Source organism: Pseudophryne corroboree, chromosome 6, assembly GCF_028390025.1.
Source record: "Pseudophryne corroboree isolate aPseCor3 chromosome 6, aPseCor3.hap2, whole genome shotgun sequence".
Taxonomy (NCBI): domain Eukaryota; kingdom Metazoa; phylum Chordata; class Amphibia; order Anura; family Myobatrachidae; genus Pseudophryne; species Pseudophryne corroboree.
In genome coordinates, this window is record NC_086449.1 from 18,162,215 (window position 1) to 18,189,288 (window position 27,074).

At 39.9% G+C, this 27,074-nt stretch overlaps 1 protein-coding gene across 1 annotated transcript in view; it reads right to left on the minus strand.

The window, feature by feature from the left end:
• Positions 1–1,165: 1,165 nt before the first annotated feature.
• The window catches only part of LOC134934074 (olfactory receptor 10A7-like), a 31,222-nt gene continuing 5,313 nt past the window's right edge, over positions 1,166–27,074 (minus strand). Inside the window, exons 2-4 of the mRNA XM_063929584.1 lie at positions 21,434–21,526; positions 4,361–4,434; positions 1,166–2,107 (exon numbers count right to left, since the gene is read on the minus strand). Of these exons, the coding sequence (XP_063785654.1) occupies positions 1,166–2,107; positions 4,361–4,434; positions 21,434–21,526 (1,109 nt within the window). The remainder of the gene's footprint in view (positions 2,108–4,360; positions 4,435–21,433; positions 21,527–27,074) is intronic.

The following is a 27,074-nucleotide window of genomic DNA, read 5'->3' on the forward strand; positions in this document are numbered from 1 at the left end:
TCCACTAACGATTGCTGACAGTGTGGTATCGCTAGTGGACTCCTTCAAGTTTCTAGGGACCACAATCTCCAGGGACATTAAATGGGGGTCCAACGCTGATGCCACTGTTAGGAAAGCGCAGCAGAGGTTGTTCTTCCTCAGGCAACTAAGGAAGTTCAACATCCCACAGAAGCTCCTGCTCCTCTTCTACTCCGCGATTGTGAAGTCGGTACTGTGCTCCTCGATACTCGTATGGTATAGCTCCGCCAGCGCGAGGGACAGATGCAGGCTCCAAAAGGTGGTCAGAACCGCAGAGAAGATCATCGGGGCCGACCTTCCCTCAGTCCAGGACCTGTACTTGTCCAGAGCTAAAAAGCGGGCAATGAAGATAGTAAAAGACCAGCTACACCCCAGCCACAGCATGTTTAACTTGCTTCCTTCAGGCAGGCGCTACAGGGCTGTCCCCGCCAGATCCACCAGAAGCCTCAAAAGTTTCTTTCCCCAAGCTGTCCGCCTGCTGAACTCCTGAACATTAACTGACTAGACGTACATGTAACTAACTTGTGTCCCTACGGTATACCTATCTGTGTAACTTTACTCCCCCCCCCCACACACACACACACACACACACCTGCTTACCTGTTACCTACTTGGCTGTTGTATAGCAAACCGAAGACAAATTCCTAGTATACGTAAGTATACCTGGCCAATAAAGCTGATTCTGATTCTGATTCTGATGTCTGTTTCTTAAAGGTTATATACAATATGTGGATTCCATCCATGCATTTCGTTCTGGCCTTACAAGTTTAACCAATACTTTATTTTAGATTCATGGATTCTTAGCTCAGTAATAAGAAAACATTGATTACCCATCTGTGACAAAAGCATCTTTGAGTAAATACAAAGGAGAAACTTTATTAAACCTTCTAACAGGGAAAATCAGATGTATTGCCCATAGCAACCAATCAGATACTAGCTACCATTTCTCTAGTACACTCTATAAATTGAGGATCTGGTTGGCTGGTATGGGTATTGCCTCCAGGTATACTCTGTAGAAGGTTTTATAGATATCCCTCAGAAGGTAATATGACAGAAATACAGCATTAGAATTCCTGTTTCCTGCAACAACAGAGTTTGCCACACGCAGTGCTTCCAGAAACTACTGTATTTCTTTGGTATGAGATTGCTAAGAAAACACATTTTTAAGCAATGTTTTCTGTAAAGCTTTCTTGATGTCCTTATTCCTGAGACTGTATATAATGGGATTTAACAAAGGGGTCATCACAGTATAAATGAGTGATACAATTTTACTTATGCTCAGTGACTGTCCTTTTGCTGGTAGACCATAAACACTAAACAAGGTCCAAAAAAATATGGACACCACAGTCAGATGGGAGGTGCAGGTGGAGAAGGCTTTCTGTCTGACAGTATTAGATGAAGTCGTTAAGACTGTAAAAAGGATATTAATGTAAGATGCTATAATTATTATGCATGGGATTAGTAGCAGAGGGGCACTTAGTAAAGAAACTTCTAATTGCACAATTGTAGTATCTGAACAAGAAAGTTCCTGTAGGGGAACAAGATCACAGAAGAAATGGTCAATAATGTTTGGTCCACAAAACTGTAGCATTGCTGTTGTAATACTGTCAATCAATACAATAGAAAAACTCAACGTCCAACACAGAATAGCCAATTTCATGCAGTGTCCCCTGTTCATTATAGACACATAATGGAGGGGTTTGCAAATAGCCAAATATCTGTCATAAGCCATCACTGTGAGAATCAGACAATCAGATGATCCTGAGGCACAGAAGACATATAATTGAGTGATGCAGCCAATAAAACTAATGTTTCCCTGACCATTTGATAAAATATGAAGCATGTATGGAACCACGTCTGTGGCTATGATAATGTCGCTCATAGACAGTTGTGTGAGGAAGAAGTACATGGGAGAATGGAGGTTCCTGTCGTAGGACACCAGTGTGATGATCAGGAGGTTCCCACATATTGTCATACAATAAATCACAAGGAAGGATATAAACAGTAACATTCGTATATTAATGGAACCCTGAAATCCCAGAAGGATAAATGAAGTGACCATAGTTTGGTTGCTCCCCTGTGATAAATTCTGAATGTAAGAAGAAATTATATTCATTATATATGTACAGTATATATAGTATACACCTCTATGAAACTTCAGATGGCCGCTCAAGATGCACTTGTTTATCAAAGCCGTCCAGCTCTCATCCTAAAACTCTGCTCAATGCTCTTTGCTCACTGTCTCTCCCCTCTGTGTCACCCCTTTATGTCTATCACTCCCCTATAGATTGTAAGCTCTTATGAGCAGGGCTGTCCTTCCTCATGTTCTTTTCCTTCCCTCACTTAAGCAATCATCTCCTCTCCCATGCCTTTAATGGCACATACCCTTGTTTTCTTGTGTTCCCACTGCTTAATTGGGATGTTGCAGACCCACGGATGGATATCATGGATGCTGACGCATACATAACGATTGGCTGATACCCATAACAGAGGTGTTCAAAACCAATGGCATGTTAGCGGAGCCTAACATGTCATTGGTTTTCACCAGGAACCCTTGCATAGAGGTTTAGGCTTCACTGTGGCCAACATGCAGGTTGCAGCCCTCGTTCTGGGTTCAAAAATATGAGGGCTGGTAGACACTAGAGTTGGAACTGATTATTCATCATGAGGCAAACAGTAATGTGGTTATAGAACTGGGTAGGAACTGGATGGGTATAGGGAACAGCAGGTAATAGGACACATGAGTGACAGAAATCTGATATTGAAATTCACCAAGGAAACTCACAAAGAATCACAAGGGTTTAGACACTGGAGTTTCTTGTTCTGTACTGTTTCTGTATCCTGTTAAGTGCTGCAGACACTTGCGGCACATATAAAGAAAGGATAATAATAATAATAATAATACAGTACTTTAGATTGGTTCATTGTAATGACAACAAGTAGAATAATGTCAGTACTGTAACTTTAAAAAACAAACTTAAAAATGGGAAGAAATATGGCAGTAGAATCCTTATTGCAAAAAGCAGAATATTACAAATCACTGCAAGTTAAGTATATACTACTAACATGAGATAAGGTGTATTTACAGTAAACAGGGCAAACAACTCTGGGTTGATTACAGTAAGAGACAAAATAGATAGTTATAATCCACATACAGTATGTTCATAAGAACACATACATATGATAATATAATTTCCAACATAACACCATGATTACAAAAACACACAGAAAAAGAAAAGACGTTTTCTGGGTGCACTGATTCAAAAGTCGCAGTACACCCTTTTGTTTCAAAAACTATGCAGGAAATGGGAAATATGGGTGAGGTGGGCTATCTTTTAGGATATGTACCAAACATGGGCGCCTTCTTGAAATTGGCCATCTTGAATCTAAGTTAGTTTTTTCAAATGGGAAGGTGGTCTTGTAACATGTCAAACAGCATCAGAATTTGCTGAAATGTTAATTGCTGCAACATATTTGAAATAGCAGTTATGGTTCAAAAATTACAATACTTTATTTGTTGGAATTACAGACTGAATACTCCAGTAACGTATGGATGAAATAAAAAAAGAAAAATAATTAAAAAAAAATCCTAAATAAAGTATTAAACTTACTCTGCAGTCTACAGCATGATTCTAATTAATTGGAACAAAACAATCATGGTGTTATGCACAAAACAAAAAATATTCCTGCACCAGTATTAGAGCACTTTGGTAATAGGCGTTCTCATTCCCTTATATTCAGATTATGTAATTTCCACGTATTACTATCTTAAATTCGGGAGTGCTACCCTTGGCCTAGGGATACATTACAAAAACACACAGAAAAAGAAAATCTGTTAAACTGTTTTCTGGGTGCACTGAGAACTTCACATCCAGAAAATATTGTTTAAAATGAAAACATATCTTTTATTATATTCCTTTAAGATTTACAGCAATATGAAATAATTAAAATGTAGAAGATAAACTAAGTGAAGAAGTGTAGAAAATGTGGTATTAAAATTAATTTTACTCATCAGAGGCTGCCGTTGCTATATTATATATAGGCCTAATAGCCCCCACTGCCTATGCAAAACTCCTAAAGGTGGGGTTCTACTCATTCTCGGATATTATAATATGATGTTAGTCTGTGATCCCCACCCTAATATTACAAGGGGTATATATAATCACTTCCACTTTATCTTAATTCCTCATTAATCTGGAATATCTTGGATGTGATCTTTCCTCCTTTGAATACTGCTTTATTTATGAATACATGTATCTATTTTGTAACATATATTTTCTCATGCAATAGATACAATGTATGTATCCTGGAGTTAATGCTATTATATTCTTTATACTGATACTGTTTCCAGAACCACCACTGTTATATGAAATAAAATACTTATTTTGTATTTTATTTCATATAACAGTGGTGGTTCTGGAAACAGTATCAGTATAAAGAATATAATAGCATTAACTCCAGGATACATACATTGTATCTATTGCATGAGAAAATATATGTTACAAAATAGATACATGTATTCATAAATAAAGCAGTATTCAAAGGAGAAAAGATCACATCCAAGATATTCCAGATTAATGAGGAATTAAGATAAAGTGGAAGTGATTATATATACCCCTTGTAATATTAGGGTGGGGATCACAGACTAACATCATATTATAATATCCGAGAATGAGTAGAACCCCACCTTTAGGAGTTTTGCATAGGCAGTGTGGGCTATTAGGCCTATATATAATATAGCAACGGCAGCCTCTGATGAGTAAAATTAATTTTAATACTACATTTTCTACACTTCTTCACTAAGCTTATCTTCTACATTTTAATTATTTCATATTGATGTAAATCTTAAAGGAATATAATAAAAGATATGTTTTAATTTTAAACAATATTTTCTGGATGTGAAGTTCTCAGTGCACCCAGAAAACAGTTTAACAGATTTTCTTTTTCTGTGTGTTTTTGTAATGTATCCCTAGGCCAAGGGTAGCACTCCCGAATTTAAGATAGTAATACGTGGAAATTACATAGGCCCTCATTCCGAGTTGATCGGTCGCAAGGCGAATTTAGCAGAGTTACACACGCTAAGCCGCCGCCTACTGGGAGTGAATCTTAGCTTCTTAAAATTGCGACCGATGTATTCGCAATATTGCGATTACTAACTACTTAGCAGTTTCAGAGTAGCTTCAGACTTACTCTGCCTGTGCGATCAGTTCAGTGCTTGTCGTTCCTGGTTGACGTCACAAACACACCCAGCGTTCGCCCAGGCACTCCCACCGTTTCTCCGGCCACTCCTGCGTTTTTTCCGGAAACGGTAGCGTTTTCAGCCACACGCCCCTGAAACGCCGTGTTTCCGCCCAGTAACACCCATTTCCTGTCAATCACATTACGATCGCCGGAGCGAAGAAAAAGCCGTGAGTAAAAATACTTTCTTCATAGTAAAGTTACTTGGCGCAGTCGCAGTGCGAACATTGCGCATGCGTACTAAGCGGATTTTCACTGCGATGCGATGAAAAATACAGAGCGAACAACTCGGAATGAGGGCCATAATCTGAATATAAGGGAATGAGAACGCCTATTACCAAAGTGCTCTAATACTGGTGCTGGAATATTTTTTGTTTTGTGCATAACACCATGATTGTTTTGTTCCAATTAATTAGAATCATGCTGTAGACTGCAGAGTAAGTTTAATACTTTATTTAGGATTGTTTTTTTTATTATTTTTCTTTTTTTATTTCATCCATACGTTACTGGAGTATTCAGTCTGTAATTCCAACAAATAAAGTATTGTAATTTTTGAACCATAACTGCTATTTCAAATATGTTGCAGCAATTAACATTTCAGCAAATTCTGATGCTGTTTGACATGTTACACGACCACCTTTCCATTTGAAAAAACTAACTTAGATTCAAGATGGCCAATTTCAAGATGGCGCCCATGTTTGGTACATATCCTAAAAGATAGCCCACCTCACCCATATTTCCCATTTCCTGCATAGTTTTTGAAACAAAAGGGTGTACTGCGACTTTTGAATCACCCTGTACATAATGCAGAAAGCATTCTATTTGCTAACATTCAATACAAATATACAAAATAAGATAGCATCTCACTAATATACAATAAAAAGAGGGTGCTTGTGATTGTTCAACAATATAGAGAACATTCTAGGAAATTACATACAATGCAGAAAATACTCTAGTGACAATCACATAAGTCAAATAATAATTTTTTTATTGGAAACTCTCATTAACAAGACCCTATCTACCCTCTAACTCAGTGATCTCCAACCTGTAGCTCGCGAGCTACCGGTAGCTCACCGTAGTATTTTTGGTAGCTCACAGAGCGTACAGGCTTGAGCAGTCACAGGCACTCCTCCTCCCTTCATTTTTAATATGGTGCTGGCCGTCATCCAATCAGAGCTCATGGACCGGCAGTGGTGGCTACTGATTGGCTGCCGGACCGTGAGTTTTGAATGGCTCACTTACCAGCACCATATTTTAAATGCCCGTCGCCAACAGAGACTCTGTCACCCTCACCGCAGCCGCTCTCCGTACTTCACAGGAGAGGCGCGCACTGCGCTTTCCTCCCCTTCCGTCCCTCATACAGGAGGAGCAGCACCGGCGGCAGTAGAAGAAGCCAGCAAGGGTTAGAACTGTGTGGGGTACTGTATCGGACACTGTGGGGGGGGCATTATTTGTGTATCTGGCACTGCTGGAAGGCATTATTTGTGTATCTGGCACTGCTGGGAGGCATTATTTGTGTATCTGGCACTGCTGAGGGGCATTATTTGTGTATCTGGCACTACACTGGGGGGCATTATGTGTAGTTGTGAGGCCACACCCACTTTTGTGAGGCCACACCCAATTTTGCAGGAATGCACGCGCATTGGGTGGAGAGGGTAGCTCCTTCAGAGGTTTTATTTTCCAAAAGTAGCTCACACCCCAATTAAGGTTGGAGACCACTGCTCTAACTAATGTCTGAGCCTTCTCCAGCTTTCTATGCATAATTTTATGTATGATTTTGTTTTATGATTTGTTTTATTGGATGTCCGGTGCTGATGAGATCGGCAGCATCTTATCAGTCTATAAAAAAAATTATGATTTTCTTGAAGAATTCACTGTAGATTTATGTAGATTTGATAAGGAGAGTGACATTTAGGAATCAGAATTGAATGGGACATAGTGTTAATTCAGGTAAAATGCATCTAAAATGTAGGTTTAAAAAATAAAAGGAAAATATTTATGATCTAATAATGGAGTTTTTTAGAGTGACCCTTACAGTTCACGGGAGTATAATGATTATACTGCTGTCTAATTATTATCTTTTTGTTTTTAGAGCATACACTGCTGTACAGAGTGCAATAAAAGCTGGAAAAAAACAAGGCTTTCTGCTGTCTGAATTTTCTGAAAATCATTAATAAGATAAAAATAAAATAAACAGCCTGCAAATGGGATTATAAGCACAGAAGTATTTCTAGAAGAATGTTTTCTGATATAAATTTGTGTGCCTGACAAAAAAAAATCTGGTCATGGAAATTAATCAGAGAAGAAGCAGTCAAAAAATGTTTGATAAATAAAATTGTAGAATTGCTATTTTTTTTCAATAAAATGGAAGAACTCAACTTCCAAAATTACTGTAATTGTGAATTTCATTCTGCGGCATGAACTGATACACTTCATAGGAGTTCATAAAACATTAAGGTCAGGGTCTGCAGTATCCTTCACCTAGAGAGGGTTGCTTGAGAAGCATACCCCTCCTGTCTATCCCTCGAACTGACACACAAAAGCAGGTTTGTATACCTGAACATCTCTAAATTGAAGAAAGAGTGTGGTTCTTTCCTGTGCCAAATAATTTAACCTTTTCTTCAAATGTGGGAGACTTTCACTATGCCACAATCACCAGACACATACAAATGGTTTTATCAGTATACAGTACAATAGAAGCTCGGGAACCAATGTTATGGCCTTCCTGACCCTTCGCCACTCCAATTTGACATCAAGACTAAAATTTCTTTCAGAGGCCAGTCTTTGTTTTAAAGTTTCTACAGTTATTTCTTTGTGGGCAAATCACAATGAACGGCAGTTGCTGTATGATAAGTATGGGAAATAAATGGACCATTAATCAGCTACATAATTACCATGCAACTTGGTCAGAAAATAGAATGATCTCCTGTGGTGGTGGATAGTTGTGGGTCTTGACAATAGTGAGTGAATGAGTGATCAACTTATTTTCAATTTACTCCTATCTGTCATGATAGCGGCTGCTATCTCTTTGTATGAAGACTAACTTAGGTGTGTAAATGGAGGTTGGGTGCTTATTCCATCTTCTCCGAGGATGTTAAATGAATACAATTGTTTAGACCAGGACTATAGATGTGTCCTTTTACACTGTGGCTTAATGTAGACTAAATAGACCCTCTCAGCACACCAGGTTCTATGCTTGCTTACTCAAAATATGGACACAAATAAAACAAATGGGAGCGGTAAAGCTTTAATGCTAGATTACACTGATCAATTTGATATGCGTGCAGATGAGCCTGAATTTGTAAAGAAATTGCTCCAGAGTGAGCGGCTGCGGCTTTTCCACCCATCTGCGACTTTACACATGTGTAAAAAAAAAACAGCTCCTATGCATTTAGGTAGTATACTTTGAGTGAAAATTCACTGATTTTGCAACACATATAAGATGCAAAATGTAAAGTAAAATAGATTACGCTACTCCTCTCAGATCGTCTTAGTCACCCATGGCATCTTGCACTTTGTGGTGTATAGATGCTAGGTGTATGAGTACTCATCTGTAATCTAACCTACTCTACTGGTCTTACTGATGTCTCTTACTTCTTCAGAAAAATCTCAAACCTTTGGCAGCAGCTAGTAAAGCAGAGGCATATATAAAAATACAGTGTGCATTAAAAAGCATAATTAGCATATATATCCTTTTTTCATCAGTTTTTGTATTATTGTTAGTTATATTAAGCACACAGATAAATAAATGACAATATTTTACGTAATATAATATTTAAGTAACAAACAGGTCATTACTATTTTCTTTCTATGTAGAGGCATAGAAAAACACAAAACTAAAGAGTTATGAAATACTTTGCATGCTCCCAAATTTTTGTCATTGCATAAGTAGATATGGATTTGTTTGGCCAAGAGTAAGGAGCATGGTAATTTTCTGCTAAGATGGTATTTTATATTTAGACAAAAGCAAGTTTGTCTCTGTAAAGGGATTTAAACAAGTACCAGCTGAATAAACTGATATTCAGAATATTCACCTCATTCTTAATTTGGTCACAGAATTTCACAGAATGGAATTAATTGCAAATTTGCCATATAACTTTTGTAGAACCTAGAATGCCAGTGACATTTTTGTTCTGCCTGTGTTTTTTTTTTAAATATAGTATAGCATGACAGAACACATGTAAATGTGCATCATTTTCATACTCAATGTTGAATTCCAACCAAGATCACTGGTATACAATTATATTAATCAATATTATGTTATTATACAATTACATTTTTTAAACAATTGAGCTAAAAAAAAAAGTTAAATATATAGGTACAGTAATTGCAAAGCTGACTTTGCACTACAATTTCACATTAACCTTCTAACACCCTTTTCTAACTCACTGTTACTTAAACAAATAGTTGTATTTCAAAAAACATGAAATAAAAAAGCCCCAAAAACTATATGTTAACAAAAAGCTTTTTTAAAAACATGTCTACTATTAAAAAGACATAGGCGGTAATTCAGATCTGATTGCTGGGCTGCGATTTTTGCTGCGCTGCGATCAGATAGTCGATGCCGACAAGAGGAGGGTGAAATCGCTGTGCAAGTGTGCTTATGCATGTGTGGCAGAGCTGCACAAACATCAGTTTGTGCAGTCTCTGCGCAGCCCAGGACTTACTTATCCAGTTCCATGAGAAGAGGCTGATCGTGGCAGGAACTTACGTCAGACACCATCCCTGAAAACGCTTGAGCCCGCCTGTGTTTTTACAGACACTCCCTTAAAACGGTCATTTGACATCCACAAATGGCCTCTTCTTGTCAATCACCTTGCAAATGGATCCTTCGCACCACCCCGTCGCTCACCGGCGATCCCCATTGTAGCCGTCTGTCTCACCGTCGCATTGCGGTGCATATGCATGCATGGCTCGGATCTGATCGCCCGCTGCACGAAAATGCACAGCAGCAATCAAATCTGTATTAGGCCCTAAGTTTCCTAATGCCTTTGCATAGAAACATTTTTTGTGACCAATCTCCTGAATTAAGTGTTTCCATATCTATGCAAAGCTCTATCTGGCTGCCCTGTATTTTAAAAGATATGTGTTTCATAAATGTATTTCTTGTGTTATTAATAAGAGATTAGTTAAAAGAAGCCAGTACATGAACTGTGGGATGGTAAAGCAAATTTATTGTATTATTATTATTATTATTATTATTATTATTATTACTATCATCATCATCATCATTATTATTATTATTATTATTATTATCATCATCATCATCATCATCATCTGTGGTGGTGGTGGTGGTGGTGGTGGTGGTGGTGGTAATAATAATAATAATAATAATAATAATAATGATGATGATGATGATGATGATGATGATGATAGTAATAATAATAATAATAATAATAATAACTTTCCCAAGTGTATGAATGTGTGGTCTTGAGTGAATCACTGAGAATTTTGCACAACTCAAAAAAAAATGCTTAACACACCTACCATAGAAGTAGCTGTATCTCCAAAATTTTCTATTTTCATTTTACCTCAGTAAATTTTTTGTACATTTTTTATTTCTGTAGCTTAGAAAATTCCGTAGATCTATGGAGAATGTATATCATGAATTCAAATTCCAAACATTAAGTAAATGGTGCCTGTAATAAGAAATGTGGCTCTGTCGTCCTTTATGATACAGTATAAAATGAAAAACTGAAGTGAAAACCTGTATATATATATACCTTTTTAAATAAATTAATAATACCAATTACGTAAACCAAGTAATCATTTTGAGAGGTCTGTGATTTCCCCTGTGTGGGATGTACATTCAATGTTGGGAGTACAAGAAGACTATTAGGAATTAGTCCAAAATTTCAGAGAACTGGTAACTTCAATAACAACAAAAATTGTAATGCAGTATTTTTCTTACATCAAATCTAACACTGAGAAATAAGAACATGTGAATTATAAAATATATACATTTGTCCCAATAAGTACACACTACCACTTTTAATTTTAAGTTAAACAGTCAGGAAATGATTCTGTAAAAACCAAACTCTTTATTAAAAAAATCAATTATTGTAATAGGAAGTTTTTGAACTATATAGAATAGACAAATAGAATCTGCATTTAGGAATAACATATAAAAAAGCATTGAACATGATCCTTTTTTATTATTATTATTATTATTATTATTATTACTATCAGTTATTAGTATTACCAGTAATTAAATTTTGTTTAATTTGCTAATACTGCCATGACAGTTGGTTAAGAATCTTGCGTATGGATTCCACCAAAAGACACTTCTATATGTGTTTGGCGTACAACACAGAATCAGGCCCAACGTTTTTCAATCTGATATATTTCCATATTTTCATAAGTGTGACATTTTTTATTTTTTTGTGGAGTAAGATGCAAATGCAAATATACTGACAATACCAAAAATTCACTAAAATAGTATTAATGTTCATACAACACAACTAAATACTAGTCCAGTTTGTGAAAGATGCTTCCCCAGAATCAGTCCTTTGCTATTATGGACCAAATATATTTCTATAGAAAGGAGTTCTTGGAGTGTGCCAAACCAATTCATAGACAGGTTCAAATGTGCTCTGAAAGTTTACCCTTTATTTTCTTGTTTACATTGGAAATTTCATGTAGACCTCTTTATGAAAACGAAAGAATAGAACAGATACTTCCTTCGGTGTATCACACATGCAATGCGGCCTTAATTCCTCTTTAGGAAGTGAGAGCGTTAAAAGCAAGTTAAGTCCACTTTTGGTCACATTAACATCAAATAACCCAACATGTTTCAGTGAAACTAACTTCCAATAGTGTATTTAGTTCCAAAATAAGGGCGTCCAAGCTTTAGTCCAATCCCTTATCATGTAGCAATTGGTATGATTCTTCCTTTCAAATATAATCAGTCTACAGTGAAGCAGGCTGCTCCTAGCATATGTGTTTAGCTCTCAGGTCAGGCAACAGATTATCTCTACCCCCATAAGGATTATATACTCAAAAGGGCTCTCACACTGAGATTTTCACACCTACACATAATAGGAATTGAATTAGATCAACTTTCAACAAGCCTGCTTTGTCCTGGAACATTTGACTAAATCAGCAACAGAAAATAAAAGTGATTTTTATTTATCACTTGATTAAAATATACCCATTGAAGTGAGTTTAATGGGGCTAGATGAAAGATTATGCTCATCAATAAGGGACATGAGTATTGTACAACTGAATACATTTTGGATATTTTATGCCCGGCATATGGTCTGTTAACTAATTGTTTATGTGCCCTTATTTGTCAGACAGACTCACATTATTATTTTCTTTACAAAGGTGACTACCACTGGAGCTAGCCAGGTATTCTGAGCATGCACACTAAGAATGGGTGTAATGCCTGCCCAGTGATGTGCAGTAATACCAGCCACTCACTATTACTATTATTACTTTTTATTTATAAGGCACCACAAGTGTTTTGCAGTGATGTACTTACAGCATACATTAGAACAATTCAGGGTATACAGAACTTACTGTAACATTACAGTAACAAAAAAACTAAAACAGAGCACAATTAGCAACGCAATTCTCAGTACTCACTAAAGCCAAAAGAAAGAAAGCAAAGGAGTAGTCGTCATACTACTGGGGACTGGCAGCCAGTAGAAGAGATGAACAGTAATGAGCTAGAGGAGATGCAGGCATTTGCAACATAGGCTAATTGAAGTGTGATAGAAGAAGGTTGTGAGAACATAAGGGAAGAGGGCCCTGCCCCAACGAGCTCACACTGTAGGCTTTAGGGGGAGACAGACAGGTGACATGAGGTGCGAGCAAGCAAAGGTGGCCTGATGGTAGGAAGTAAGCGAGGCACAGATGGCCAAGGCATGAGGTAGTGGGTTAGGAGAGTGGCCTGCTTTGCGGAAGGGTACACTTTGATGAACTGGTGGTTTTTTGTGCCCGTTTGAAGCTTTGCAAGGTTGGAGGAGTGGCAGATGTAGAGCATTGAGAGGAAGATAAGTCGAGCTGGAGAGTTGAGAACAGATTGGAGTGGATTGAGATGGGAGCATGGGAGGCCAGTGAGGAGAATGTTGCAATAGCTGAGCCGTGAGATGACCAGTGAGTTGATAATAAGTTTAGCCACACCCTGCGAGAGGAATGGCCTGATCCATGCAATGTTCCTAGTTGGAGCCAACAGGATTTTGCAAGAGAGTTAGCATGGGGGGTGAAGGAGAAGGAGAAATCAAGAGTGACACCTTCTAAAAGCACTACATCATACATATACAGGGAGCTTATGCAGAACGTTCATGTTCAATTGCCAATTTGTTATAGTTTATGGTAAAGGGGGCACTGACTGGTGACCTACCTGCTACAATCAATGGGGAAGGCATACAGTGACTGAGGGCCTGCTTGCTAAAATCAGCAGGGGGGGCTATAGATTGTTAGACGAAGGGGGCTCCAAATTGGTGTCTTGTTCAGTGCCCCATGAGGTCTAAATCTGCCTCTGCTTAGTGTGTAAGCTTTCATATGCAGGACCCTGTTCCCCTTTTTCCTCCTTTAGCACTATCCATACTGTCAATGCTATTAATGTTTTGTCACCAACCATTTATAATTCCGAAATTGTATGCTCGCCCTTACTGTACCTTGTGTACAGGCTCATCAATTGCTCAACTGAGTTATCTCCCAGAGAATTATGGACAGTAGCCCTACCCTCATCCCGTGTCCTATGGAGTCTTTTATTTTATAGTTGTGTGTTGTTCCTAGTTACAGATGTTTCCTAATGTAACTATACATCTTGCTAGCCATTACTTAGATATGAGATATATGTTGTGGTGGGTTGGGTATGGATAACTGGCACTTCGGATCCCGTCAGTCACCATACCAGTGCTGGGATCCCGGGGATTAGAATGCTGGCGGGGATGGAGAGCACAATGAAGCCCCATGCGGACTTAATCTATGGGTGTTGTAGACTCCCACGAGTGGGAATAGTCCCTGTTAGTCGGCATGCTGACTGTCAGGTTGTTGAGGGGTCAGGATGTAGGCATCAGTATTGTGACCGGTGGTCTCCTGACCACCAGTTACATAGCTACATCCTGATTGGGCATGTAATGCACTCCCACTTATATATAAGGAAAATATTTATTTTCCAGAGTGCAGCATAATATTGTCAGCTGATGACAGGTGACTACCAGGCAATAGCTATTACAGGCCATTAAACTTGAAAGAGTTGACTCCATTGTTTTGAAATGTGGGTGATCCCATGGTTTCAGCTACAACTATGGGTTTTGTAGGGTACATAATACCCACTCACCAATGTATGGAATATGTGGACCCCTTTTCCTAATGTATTGTCTATACATTTTTGGAAGCCAGTTGGTGCAAATCTTCCCCTATATCTGGACTCATGATCTTACTGATAATCAAGAATTAACTTCAGAGCCGGTCCTAACCAATATGATGCCCTAGGTAAGATTTTGGCTGGTGCCCCCTAGTACCACCGCTAGTTCCACCTCTGACCTTTTCCTTTTCCCAGCACCATCACCCCTCACCCATAGAAGTCCTCAATTTGGTGCTCATATCCCCTATATCTTAAATAGGAAGAGTGTACTCATTCGGTGCACAGCCCAAAAAAGTGCGTGTTCCTGCTGGGAAGAGGCATGACCACCAATTCAAATTACACAACACAGTAGTTCAACCTTATTCACATTATATAATGCGATAGTGTCCCTTATTCACATTACATCACACAGTAGTACCACTTTACCTTATATACATTACTACCCAAAGTAGTACCCCTTATTCATATTACATCACACTGAATTGCTCCTTATTCACATCACACCACACCATATTGCTCTTTATTCACATTAGACTACACAGTAGTGCCATTTCTATAGATAATGTATACACAGTAGAAGACCTTATACACATAATGCCATACATTATTAATGCCTTTATAAACATAATACCACATAGTAATGCCCCCTACACATATACCGCACATCATTAATGCATTTATACAGATGACATGACATATATAATGCCCCTTATACATATGCCAAACACTATTGCACAACCAACCCACCCGCACACAGCACTCACACAGCCGCGAACACTGACACCAATGCCTCTACTTGGATACAGATGTGTCCTCACACATCTTGCCTCAATACGCCATGCAGCAGGAGATGTCTGGCGTGAATCAACTGGCAACTTTGCTAACTTCGGGTGCCTTTTTTGCTGAAAATGCATCTTATTTGCATTGCTACATGGCTAGGATGCACAATCAGCTTCTGTTGGTTAAAATTATATGGGGCATGTCTATATTCTGTATGCGACTGTGGCTGTATCTGATTAAGAAATGCTATGTTACAGTGATTTCCAGTAATACACTGTAACATAGCATTTCATATGCAGATACAGCCGCAGTCACAAACAGAATATAGGCATGCCGAATATCATTTTAATCAGCAGAAGCTGCTTGTGCTCCTAGACATTCAAAATGCGCTAGGTATTTGCCTAGTTTGCCTATGCCTAGAGTAGGCACATTATTTCACTAAATAGACATGAGCATCACTGTTACTTTACAATGTGGCCGGGCAGTTGCAGACAGTTCCTACTTGTTGTCATGACTGGTGGAGGTGAGGTAAAAACTTTTTTTTTCTTAACCCCTAATTCTCGAAGATAAATTGTCATCCACAGTTTTACTATACATCCAGAGGATGAGCCCAACTTGTTCTCTGATTTCTAGGGCTGCATACAAAAAAATAGTTACCTGGGCAAGGCCGTGCTACAATGATGATGGAGTTCATTTCAATGCCATTGCGATGACAATTTGCCCCCATGCGCCATATTGAATTGACCTCAAATTCATCAGCAATCTATACAACACAATCACACCAATTTATTTTGCATATCTCATTTAATCTCTTATTAAAATGGTGCACTTGACCAGTTATCACAAACAATGTTTATATAATTTGAAATGAAACTACTAAATTTTTTTTTTTTTAAATGTTTGTTTTATTGGTTCAGAAACATTTAGTTCAAAGAATCAAACAGTGTACAGTACAATGTCAAAATGATAAATTGCGAAAAGACAGAGATAACACATGAGGGTATCCTATGGAAAGGGCATTTGAATAATGTGCCAAAGCAAAAAAGAAATACATTAAATAAAATGTGCCATAGACATACCTAGTAAAGTAATAAAGTTCACAAAGTAAAATTCAAAAGACACACATTGGGCTGGATACAAGTGCTGTGCAAACTAGGAGACCCTGTATACTGTAAGGTCATGGGGGGTCATTCCGGGTTGATCGCTCACTAGCTACTTTTAGCAGCACTGCAAACGCTGTTCCCCCGCCAACCGGGGAGTGCAGCAGAGTGCCTGCAAAACCTTTTTGTGCAAAACAAGACCAGCCCTGGACATAATCTACGTGTGCGTTGTATCTAACGTTGGAGGGCTGGCTTTTGATGTCACACACCCGCCCAGCGTTCGCCCAGCCACGCCTGCAATTTCATTGGCACGCCTGCATTTTTCTAAGCACCACCTGTAAACGGTCAGTTAACACCCAGAAACGCCTCTTTCCTGTCAATCTTCTTGCGGCCGCCAGTGCGAATGAAAGGTTCGCTAGAACCTGTGCAAAACCACAAAGGACGTTGTACTCGTACGTCATGCATGCGCATTGTGGTACTTACGCATGTGCATAAGTGCCATTTTTTAGCCTCATCGCTGCGCAGTGAACAACGGCAGCTAGCGATCGACTCGGAATGACCCCCATTATCTATTTGACGTAGTTATGTTAATTTTCCAGACATTTAACATTTTTGTGACTCAAGATTCTTTAACCAAATAAGTCTGAAGCCAATTCATCTTAAACAAATATAATAATTTTTCCAAATTATTAATTTTTATATACTGTGAGAACTTTCCCATTTTAAGAGTAAGAGATCTATTCATTCTCTATAATAAACTAATGTTGAAACAAAACTATGAATAATTTGGTGAACCCATATCTTCTTCAGGGTCCATAGGGGATCACAGGGATTATGCTGGGGCGTAGGTAACTGTAGCTGATTCTGGCAACAAATAGTTAAAAGCTTTAGCTCCCAGGAGGCACTTCACTACACCCCGCCCTTAGCCCCAGGCTAGACAGTTTTAGTTGGGTGCCAGCAGGAGCCGGATGCACTTAAGGTAGGGGGCTGCTCTTGAGCAGCTCAAAGCTTTTATTTTTATGACTTGTTTTATTTTATTATTCTTTCTCTCCTCAGAGCATGCAGTGCTGGGCAGTCCTATAGGATGCCTGTACTGCTGGTCCTACAACTGCACAGCGGCGCCGCCACATTGGCAAGTTGTCCAGGATATAGGTGGGCACCAACAGAGCACTACTGGCAGACAAAGCTCATTTGGGGAACCAGGCTGAAAAGGGACACACGAAGGACAGGTACTGTAAGATAATTCCCCGATTGCACCTCTGGTTGTGCCTTAGCTGCAGAGACCACCAGAGCCAGCTGATGTGGGCGTCCAGTTCATCCGCAACCCCACAAGACCACCAGGGCACCAGCGGCTGGCAGCAGGGGCTCTTAATGAGGCCAGCTTGCCCAGGGGATAACATCAGCACAGGGGAGGTCAGAATTCACCAGATGGCCCCTCCCCCTGTTCAGAGCGCAATTCCACAGCGGCTTCCCACCTCTGAGCTGCTCCTCCTCACCCACCTCCCTCAGTGAGATGCTCAGTGGCCATTTTACCACAAGCTTCAGCTGAAGCAAGTCTCAGGAGAATCGTGTCTAGTCTCCATGTATACTTATCCCCAGAGCCAGGTTATTCAATGCTAAATACTACCAGCCACTGAGGCTTGAGCAGCTGATTCAGTGCTCATTGTAAATTTATATATATGCATTGTATGTCACTTTTTCCAGTCTGCTGTTTGTAATATACTGTCTCTGTTTTTTTTTCTGTCAATTATAACTATCACTTTCATTCCTTCATATTCCTAACATACAGTTGTTCAGGGGTTCATAGTAGCTCACATTTACTGTATTTGTGAAAGGAGTCACATTGCATTTTGGCTATACACTCATTTGTGCCATGTCTTCCAAGGGCAAAGGTAAGAAGGAGTTTGTGGCTACTGTGCTGGCTACATGTAAATCATGTTCAGCGGGTTTATCCCCTCAGGATTCTGTACAGAACGGTCTGTGTATAAACTGTTTTACCCCACAGACTAGTGTCATTCTATACTCTCCTGCAGGATGTGCAGAGGTTCCCCCTATGGTGTTTTCATTTCTCATGTAGCACACCTAGTCAGAAGCTTTTCTTTACCTATACTTACAGTGTCTTCTCTTAAAGAGGTCATGGATGGAAAAATTGAGACCTGTCTCAAGTATATCTTTTCGCATGGAGGCACTATTACCTGTCCAGCTATGTCCTCTGCCTGGGTAGCTAAGGCTATTGTAGCCTGGGCGGATGCTCTTGAGGACAGCCTCCCTTCAGATGCTACCAGTGAACAACTGGCCCACATCTCCCATATCCAGGAGGCAGCCTTCTACATGTGTGAAGCAACCTTGGATATTTAACTATTAGCCTCTAAATTGTTTGCCACCTCTGTGGTTGCTCGTAAAGTCCTGTGGCTATGGTTCTGAAAAGCAGACAATGACTCAAAAAGGTGCTATATTCTCTATCCTTTGCTGGCGATATCCTGTTTGGTGCTGAATTGGACAAGATAGAGGCATCGCTAGCTGCTTTAAAATCTGCCTTTTTACCCTCAGCTTCTACTCCAAAGCCTAGACCATCCTCGTTTTGGTCCTTTTGCTCCCAGGGTAAGTCTAAAATGCCAATCCTGTACCTCAGCAGGCTAGCTCACAGAATGCCACCAATACTCGCCCTAAACAGGCTTGGGCTGCCAGATGTCCAGCTACTAAATCTGAAAACAAACCCTTATACTGAAAAGATGGGCATCCTCCTGGGGTACCCCAGGGTGGGAGGCCAAATTCTTCAGTTCGCAGCTGTCTGGCATCAGATAACCTTAGATGCCTGGGTATGAGAAGTAGTCTCTCATGGATACGCTCTCACCTTCCTAAGATGCCCTCCCAGCAGTTCTTTTGTACTGTCCCTCCATCAGATTCAATCAAGGCCCTTGGACCCTGAACAGCTTTTCAATCCCTACTACATTCAGGAGTGATTATACTGGTCCCACCCACCATATTCCACACTTTTTCCGGTTCTGATGGCGAATGGTTGCCATCGGTCTATTCTCAAGCTTAAATCACTCAACAGGTTTATCCGAGTGCCCAAGTTTTGCATGTAAACACTCCGTTCAATTGTCCTCAAATTGAAACCTCTGGATTTTATGGCATCTCTGGACATTCAGGATGCCTACCCTTTGGTCTGTCTGCTGCCCCTCAAATCTTTACCAAAATAATGGCGGTCATGGCGGAACAGATCAGGTGTCGGGGAGTCAGAATACTCCCGTACTTGGATGATCTCCTGTTGTTGGCGTGACCCCCAGAATTTCTACAGCACCATCTTCAGCTGACCATTACCTTCCTACAGGAACATGGTTGGCTCATCAATTAAAAAAAAATACTCCCTGTTTCCCTCTCAGAGGATGTCACATCTAGGAGAACGCCTGGATTTTTATGTACAGAGAATTTTCCTATCGGCAAAGAAAATTGCCGCACTTTACCTGCGCATATGCAAGTTAATATCAAAAGATCAATATTATTATTATTATTATTATTATTATTATTATTATTATTATTTTTATTTTCTCCATGTATATTATTGGCAGGACAGTACTGCTAAATTGGGAGCAGCATTACAATTATAGTTATATAAAAATTGGTCAAGCTTGGTGGCTTAGAAGCCCTGGGACTTTCTTGGTGCATTTTTTGCATATGCACGTTACTTAACAGTCGACGAGTATCTATCCACTCTACAATGCAGGATCTAGGGTCCATGGTCTCAACCTTCAACATGATGGAATACACCAAGTTTCACTCCAGGCACTTGATCCTGTCCCAGTGGAATGGGCAGCATCATCTGCTCGAGGCTTAGATGATCGTCCTCTCTCCAGAGGTTCACCTTTCCCACTTGTGGTGGCTCCACTAGCCTGCCTTGGGCAAGGGTCACCCTTTCTGGATTCCAGATTGTGTGCTCCTCACTACGGAAGCCAGCCTCCATCAGTGGGGTGCAATGACCAGTCAACATTCCTTCCAGGGAAGTTGGACACCCCACAAAAGCCATCTACCTATCAACATCCTGGAGTTTTGGGCAGTATACAGTGCACTCACTCTGGAGCAGGATTTTCTCAGGCGCAAACCTGTCCAGGTCCAGGCCAACAATGTGACGGCTGTAGCCTGCCTCAATCATTAGGGTGGCACGTGAAGTTTGGCAGCCATGAGAGAAGTGGCACACATCCTGGTTTGAGCCAAACATCATCTCCCGGCTATCTCAATAGTATTCATCCCAGGAGTACTCTTCTGGGATGCAGACTTCCAAAGCTGACAGGATGTTTACACTTGAGAGTGTGCTCTACACTCAGAGGTATTCCAGCTCCTAGTTGGCAAATGGGGCTGCTAGTGGAACTCATGGATTCTCGACACAACCGCAAAGTACCCCTATATAGGTCCAGGACCTGGGATCAACCAGCCACCTTTGTGGATGCTGTGGTGGTAAGGCGGATACTTCAATCTAGCATACATCTTCCCTCTGTTCTTTCACCTGCCATGTTTTTTTTTAGTTCAAGCAGCAAGGAGGCACCATACTGTTGATAGCCCTGACCTGGCTCAGATGCCATTGGTTCGCCGACCTACAGTGTCTCTCCATAGACACTCCCTTTCCACTGCCTCAATGGTCAGATCTGCTAACTCAAGGCTCTTCTCTGCACCTGGATCTGGCTTGTCTGTCTTTGACGGTATGGCTCTTGACTCATCCCTCTTAAGATCCAAGGGTTTTTACCAATCAGTAGTTCAGATGATGCTCAAGGCTCATAAACCTTCCTCATCCCATATCTATTACAGAGTCTGGCAATCTTACTTTCAGTGGTGTTCTGCAAAAGGCTATGACCCTACAGCTTTCACAGTTTCTCAGGTGCTTGCCTTTCTCCAGGCTGGTTTGGACCTAGGCCTCTGTCTGGCGTCCTTCAAAGTTCAGGTATCAGCTCTGTCCATCTGGTTCCAGCGAAGGATAACTCACCTGCCTGATGGTAGAATGTTCCTTTAGGGTGTTCTTCACCTTCAACCTCCTGCTCCGGTGGCTCTGTGGGACTTGTCTTTGGTTCTTTGGGATCTACAAACACATCCGTTTGAACATTTGGATTCAGTTAACCTCAAGTAGCTCACAGTGAAAAATACTTTTCCTCTTTGCTATTGCCTCAGCCTGCAGTGTATCTGACTTGGATGCACTCTCTTATCACTCCCCCTTTTTGATTTTTCATTTAGACTGGATTGTTATGAATGGGATGTAGTTATGTGACTGATGGTCAGGAGAATGATGGTCACAATACCTCCCCCTGAAACCCGAACAATAAAAATACAGACAGTTGGCATGCCGACTAGAAGGGACTATTTACACTCGTTGGTGTTCACGACACCCATAGAGTGGGAATAGAAACTATGGTGAGCTCTGCTCACCACCGAGCCTGCAGTGTGGTGAGTTCAGCGAGCCCGCAAGGGACTTTGTTACGCACTCCCACCCGCCAACATTCTACAACAGGGATCCAGGCATTGTGATGCTGTCCGCTGGGATCCCAGCTCTCGGTAATGCAGCATTAACCCGTTATGAACCTGGGCTGGATACCTACCTAAAGTTGTATCCAGGTTCCATCTTAAAGACGATAATGTAGTTCTGGTCTTCCAGCCCCTGGAACCCTCTGCAGGTGAAGCTTCCCTGGACGTAGTCCGTGCTCTTCAAATTTATGTGAAATGCACCATCTCCCTCTGGATTCTTATGTTCTCTTTGTGTTATACGGGATTCACAAAAGGGACTGGCTCAATGGCTTCGTATGACTATTTCACAATTTTACACACAGGCTGACCTGACTGTCCCAACTACAGATACTGCCCATTCTACTTATTCTGTGGGACACTCGTGGGCGGTCCGTCATTGTGCTTCTGCTGAACAATAGTACAAGGCGGCCACGGGGTCTTCCATCTACACCTTTCTTAGGTTCTATGCCTTTGATACCTTTGCCTCTTAGGATGCTTAATTTGGGTGTAGTATGGTATGCCGGCGGCCAGGCTACCGGCGACCAGCATACCGGCGCCGGGAGCCCAACCGCCGGCATACCGACAGAGTGGCGAGCGCAAATGAGGCGCCATTACTTCCTGCTGATTATATTTTAATATTTTGCTTTATTGCATCTCTAACAAATTATTTTTTTGTAACAAAGAATAATAATAGTTATATTTTATAGATATAAAAAGGGGTAAGTCATTCTGCAGAATTGGAAATGCAAATTCTGTATGAAGAAAAATAATATTTTTTAAGGGTTCCTGTGCACTATAAAATAATGACTCCCTTCTCTTTCTCTTTCCGAGAATTCACTACTTGATAAAATGCTTCCTCCATCTCCAAATTTTAAACACATTCTGAAAACCCACCTCTTTACTAGACAATACTCTACTACAACCTATACTACTCGGACTATTCTATTCTTCAATACTCACTCTAAACCATGTTGACTAATCTTATCTGTTTTCCACATTTTCCCCACTCTCTCACAAGCAGGTAGCTTCATGCAATACCCTTAGTTCTTATGTCTTAATTTATCATTCATATATTTTACAGTATGTACAGGTTGAGTATCCCTTATCCAAAATGCTTGGGACCAGAAGTATTTTGGATATCGGATTTTTCTGTAATTTGGAATAATTGCATACCATAATGAGATATCATGGCGATGGGACCTAAGTCTAAGCTCAGAATGCATTGATGTTTCATATACACCTTATACAGACAGCCTGAAGGTCATTTCAGCCAATCTTTTTTATAACTTTGTGCATTAAACAAAGTGTGTGTCCTGTGCTCATCAGATTGGAGCCTGTGGATCACAGAGGCTGCACTATAGATTCTCAGATGCAGAATGCTTTGTAAGCCTTTGCTGGGATTGCCTACGATACATTGTATGCAAAAGGACTGCATATGATGTATGGTATGTGATCCTGCCACCCAGGAAGCTGCCGGGCAGTTCAAGGGTAATGTATGTGACTTCTGCCCTTGGAAAAGTCGCACTAGTGTATGGCAACCTTTAGTCCTGGCTGCTTAATTGGACCTTTTTTTTACCATTTTTTGTGTACAGTATTACAATTTCTAGAAACATGCAGTTGGACAGTACAGTAAACTGCATATTATCTGCATCAGAAATCACTCTTTCTCTTCTACTGCTTTGTTCTTATTCTGCTCATTCCACTCTAGAAACAGTCTAGTTGGTATGTGAATAGGATCACAGAGTTGCATTGACTAGTATACAACAGAAGTACCCTTAATATTACTATACTAAATATTGATATACAGTACATACAATTTTATAATAAGACCTAGAAATCAAGACACATAGCTAGACCTATTATGTATTTATTATTTGACTACACAAATAGACCACATCTGATTATGTTTTTATTTTTTACTTTTTCTAGAACATTATTCACTAAAGACTCTCGATTTCAATTGTATTGATTTGGTTAATATAATGTAATCATTACCCTTACCTTTTAACCAAATTAATAAAAGTTACATTTTATGGTGTCATTCTTCTTTGTGCCCCACAACAAGGCAATGTTGTTCTTTCTTGTGTTCATTTAATTTAGCAAAACACAACTGAATCAGCTACTCAGATACAATGATGTTATAATAGCACCAGGTACATGCTGTATGCTCATATGAATATTGAATATTGAATATATTATTTGTTTGCACCATTTTAGGTGAGTCAAATGGAGAAAATAAAAATAATCAATCTTTAGAAATCATAAAATATGAGAAGCCACCTAATTAAGATGTGAGGCACAGCTACAAGCAGCTATACCCATCAAAGGAAATGTTTTTACCTGCCATAGTTTCTCTTTTTTAAGTATATTTCTTCTATCATTTTTTCAATGTCTTAACCCAGTGGTTCTCAAACTGTGTGCCTAAAGCACTTGCAGGGTACCTTGGACTGGTGGTCCAGGACCAATTCAACTTATTTATGGTCAATGTAATAGACAAAACCAGTGTGGAGAAATAGAAGCAAATCTTGTCCCTTACCACACAATTGAACATAAGGATGACAAATAAACAATTTACTAACTGTAATATTTCTTGCTGAAATTCTCAATAAGAAACTTTTGGAATATGGGTGCCGTGAAAAAATTCCGATAATCTAGGGCACCGAGATTCCAAAAAGTTTGGGAACCACTGTCTTAGCCTATTCATAACGCTATTTGTTTTCTTGCTCATTCATTGTACAATTATCAAGCTCCTACTCAGTATCTTTAAAGTAAACATTGATAGTTTCATCAAGTCCATCTGTTGAATTAAAATTGTTCATGAATACATATTCACTAAGTTATTTATTTTTTTCCAATTTTTTTTTATTTTTTAATATAAAAGAAATTAATATAAATTAAATTTAAAAAAATATATCCTTTATTACTTTAACAAAAAATTAAACACAATTTTGAATAATTTGTTTTAAGTAATGGACTCAATAGATGGAGAGTGCTAGAATAAAGTTGCGGAACCAAGAAGGGGAGGAGGGGTGTGCAGAATCCTGAAAGTGTTTGAGAATAAGTGACCTAGACCATTTGCAAGGTAATTAATAAAAACGATTAAAAGGACATGGGGGTCATTCCAACCCATTCACACGCTGCGATTCATCGCTGAGGTGCGAACGGGTTGTAACTGCGCATGCACGGCACCCGCAATGTGCACATGCGTTGTTTTCCAGTAACAGCCGTCGCCGGGCAATGACCAGAAGAAAGTGATCGCCAGCGCGATCGCAAGAAGATTGAAAGAACGGAGGAGTTCCGGGGTGGATACTCACCGTTTTCCGGGCGTGGAGATCCGAATGCAGGCGTGTCTAGGCATTTGGAGGGCGGTTGTCTGACGTCAATTCCGGGACCTTCACCACTGGAACCATCGCACAGGGTAAGTAACTGCAGGGCTAGTCTTGTTCTGCACAAAACTTTTGATTTATTTATTATTTTATTTATTAACAGTTTCTTATACAGCATAGCATATTCTGTTGCACTTTACAATTAGAACAACAGTAATAGAACAAAACTGGGTAAAAACAGACAGACATAGCGGTAGGAATGCCCTGCTCGCAAGCTTACAATCTTTAGGGAAATAGGCATTGATACACAAGGATAGATGCTACCTATTGCATAATGGTCCACCAGATTGCTAGGTTCTTAATGGGTTATATGATATGATCACCCAGCAATGTGGGCCAAGTGTCAGGAGGGTGTGAGAGTAAAGAAAGACAAAATATGTGATGTTATGTATACTGTACAGAGATGATGTAACTGGATAGGGAAGCATTGAAGGTTATGTGGGTGGGTCTGGAATTTGATAGGCTTGTCTGAAGAGGTGAGTTTTCAGGGAACGATTAAAGGTTTGGAGACTAGAGGAGAGTCTTATTGTGCACGGGAGGGCATTCCACAGAGTGGGTGAAGCCCGGATAAAGTCCTGCAATTTTGAGTGTGAACAAGTAACGCGTGTGGATTAGAGACGTAGATCTTGTGCAGAGCGGAGAGGTCTGGTAGGGAGATATTTTGAGATGAGTGAAGAGATGTATGTTGGTGCAGTTTGGTTAATAGCCTTGTATGTCAGTAAAAGTATTTTATATTTAATATGTTAGAATACTGTTAACCAACGGAGGAACTGACAGAGTGGATCTGCAGACGATGAACATCTAGTGAGGAAAATTAGCCTCGCAGCTACATTAAAAATGGATTGTAGTGGTGAGAGCCTATGTTTGAGAAGACCGGTCAGGAGACTATAACAATAATCAATCCGGGAGATAATGAGAGCATGGATTAGAGTTTTTGCTGTGTCTTGTGTAAAATATGGTTGTATTTTGGATATGTTTCTTAGATGTATGTAACATGATCTTGAGACAGATTGAATATGGGGAACAAAGGACAGTTCAGAGTCAAGGATGACACCTAGGCAGCGAGCTTGTGGGGTGGGGATGATTGCCGAGTTCTCAACAGTGATAGAGATATCAGGTTGGAAACTACTATTGGCCGGTGGAAATATAATTAATTCTGCTTTGGAAATATTAAGTTTGAGGTGGCGATATGTCATCCAATATGAAATGGCAGAAAGTCATTCAGTGACACGGCCCAATACAGATGGTGACAAAACAGGGGAGGATAGGTAGATTTGAGTATCATCCGCATACAGATGGTACTGAAATCCGAAAGAGTTGATTAGTTTGCAAAGAGATTTGGTATAGATAGAGAAAAGCAGAGGACCTAAGACTGAGCCTTGTGGTACTCCAACTGAGAGAGGTAGCGAATAGGAGTTGGAATCAGTGAAACGAACACTGAAAGAGCAATTAGATAGGTAGGATGAGAACCAGGAAAGGGCTGTGTCCTGAATACCTAGGGATTGTAGTGTTTGTATGATAAGAGAGTGGTCAACAGTGTCAAAAGCAGCAGAGAGATCAAGGAGAATAAGTAGAGAGTAATGTCCTTTAGCGAGAGGTATTAGAGTAGGCAGATGAAAAGAGTGCAGATACGTACTTCATCTTTATTTCTAGGATCAAAGGAAGAGAACGTGTTAGAGGGTTCAGGCAGGGAATTGAGCAGGTCACTGGCTGTGGAAGACCATACCATTTCATTAAGGATCT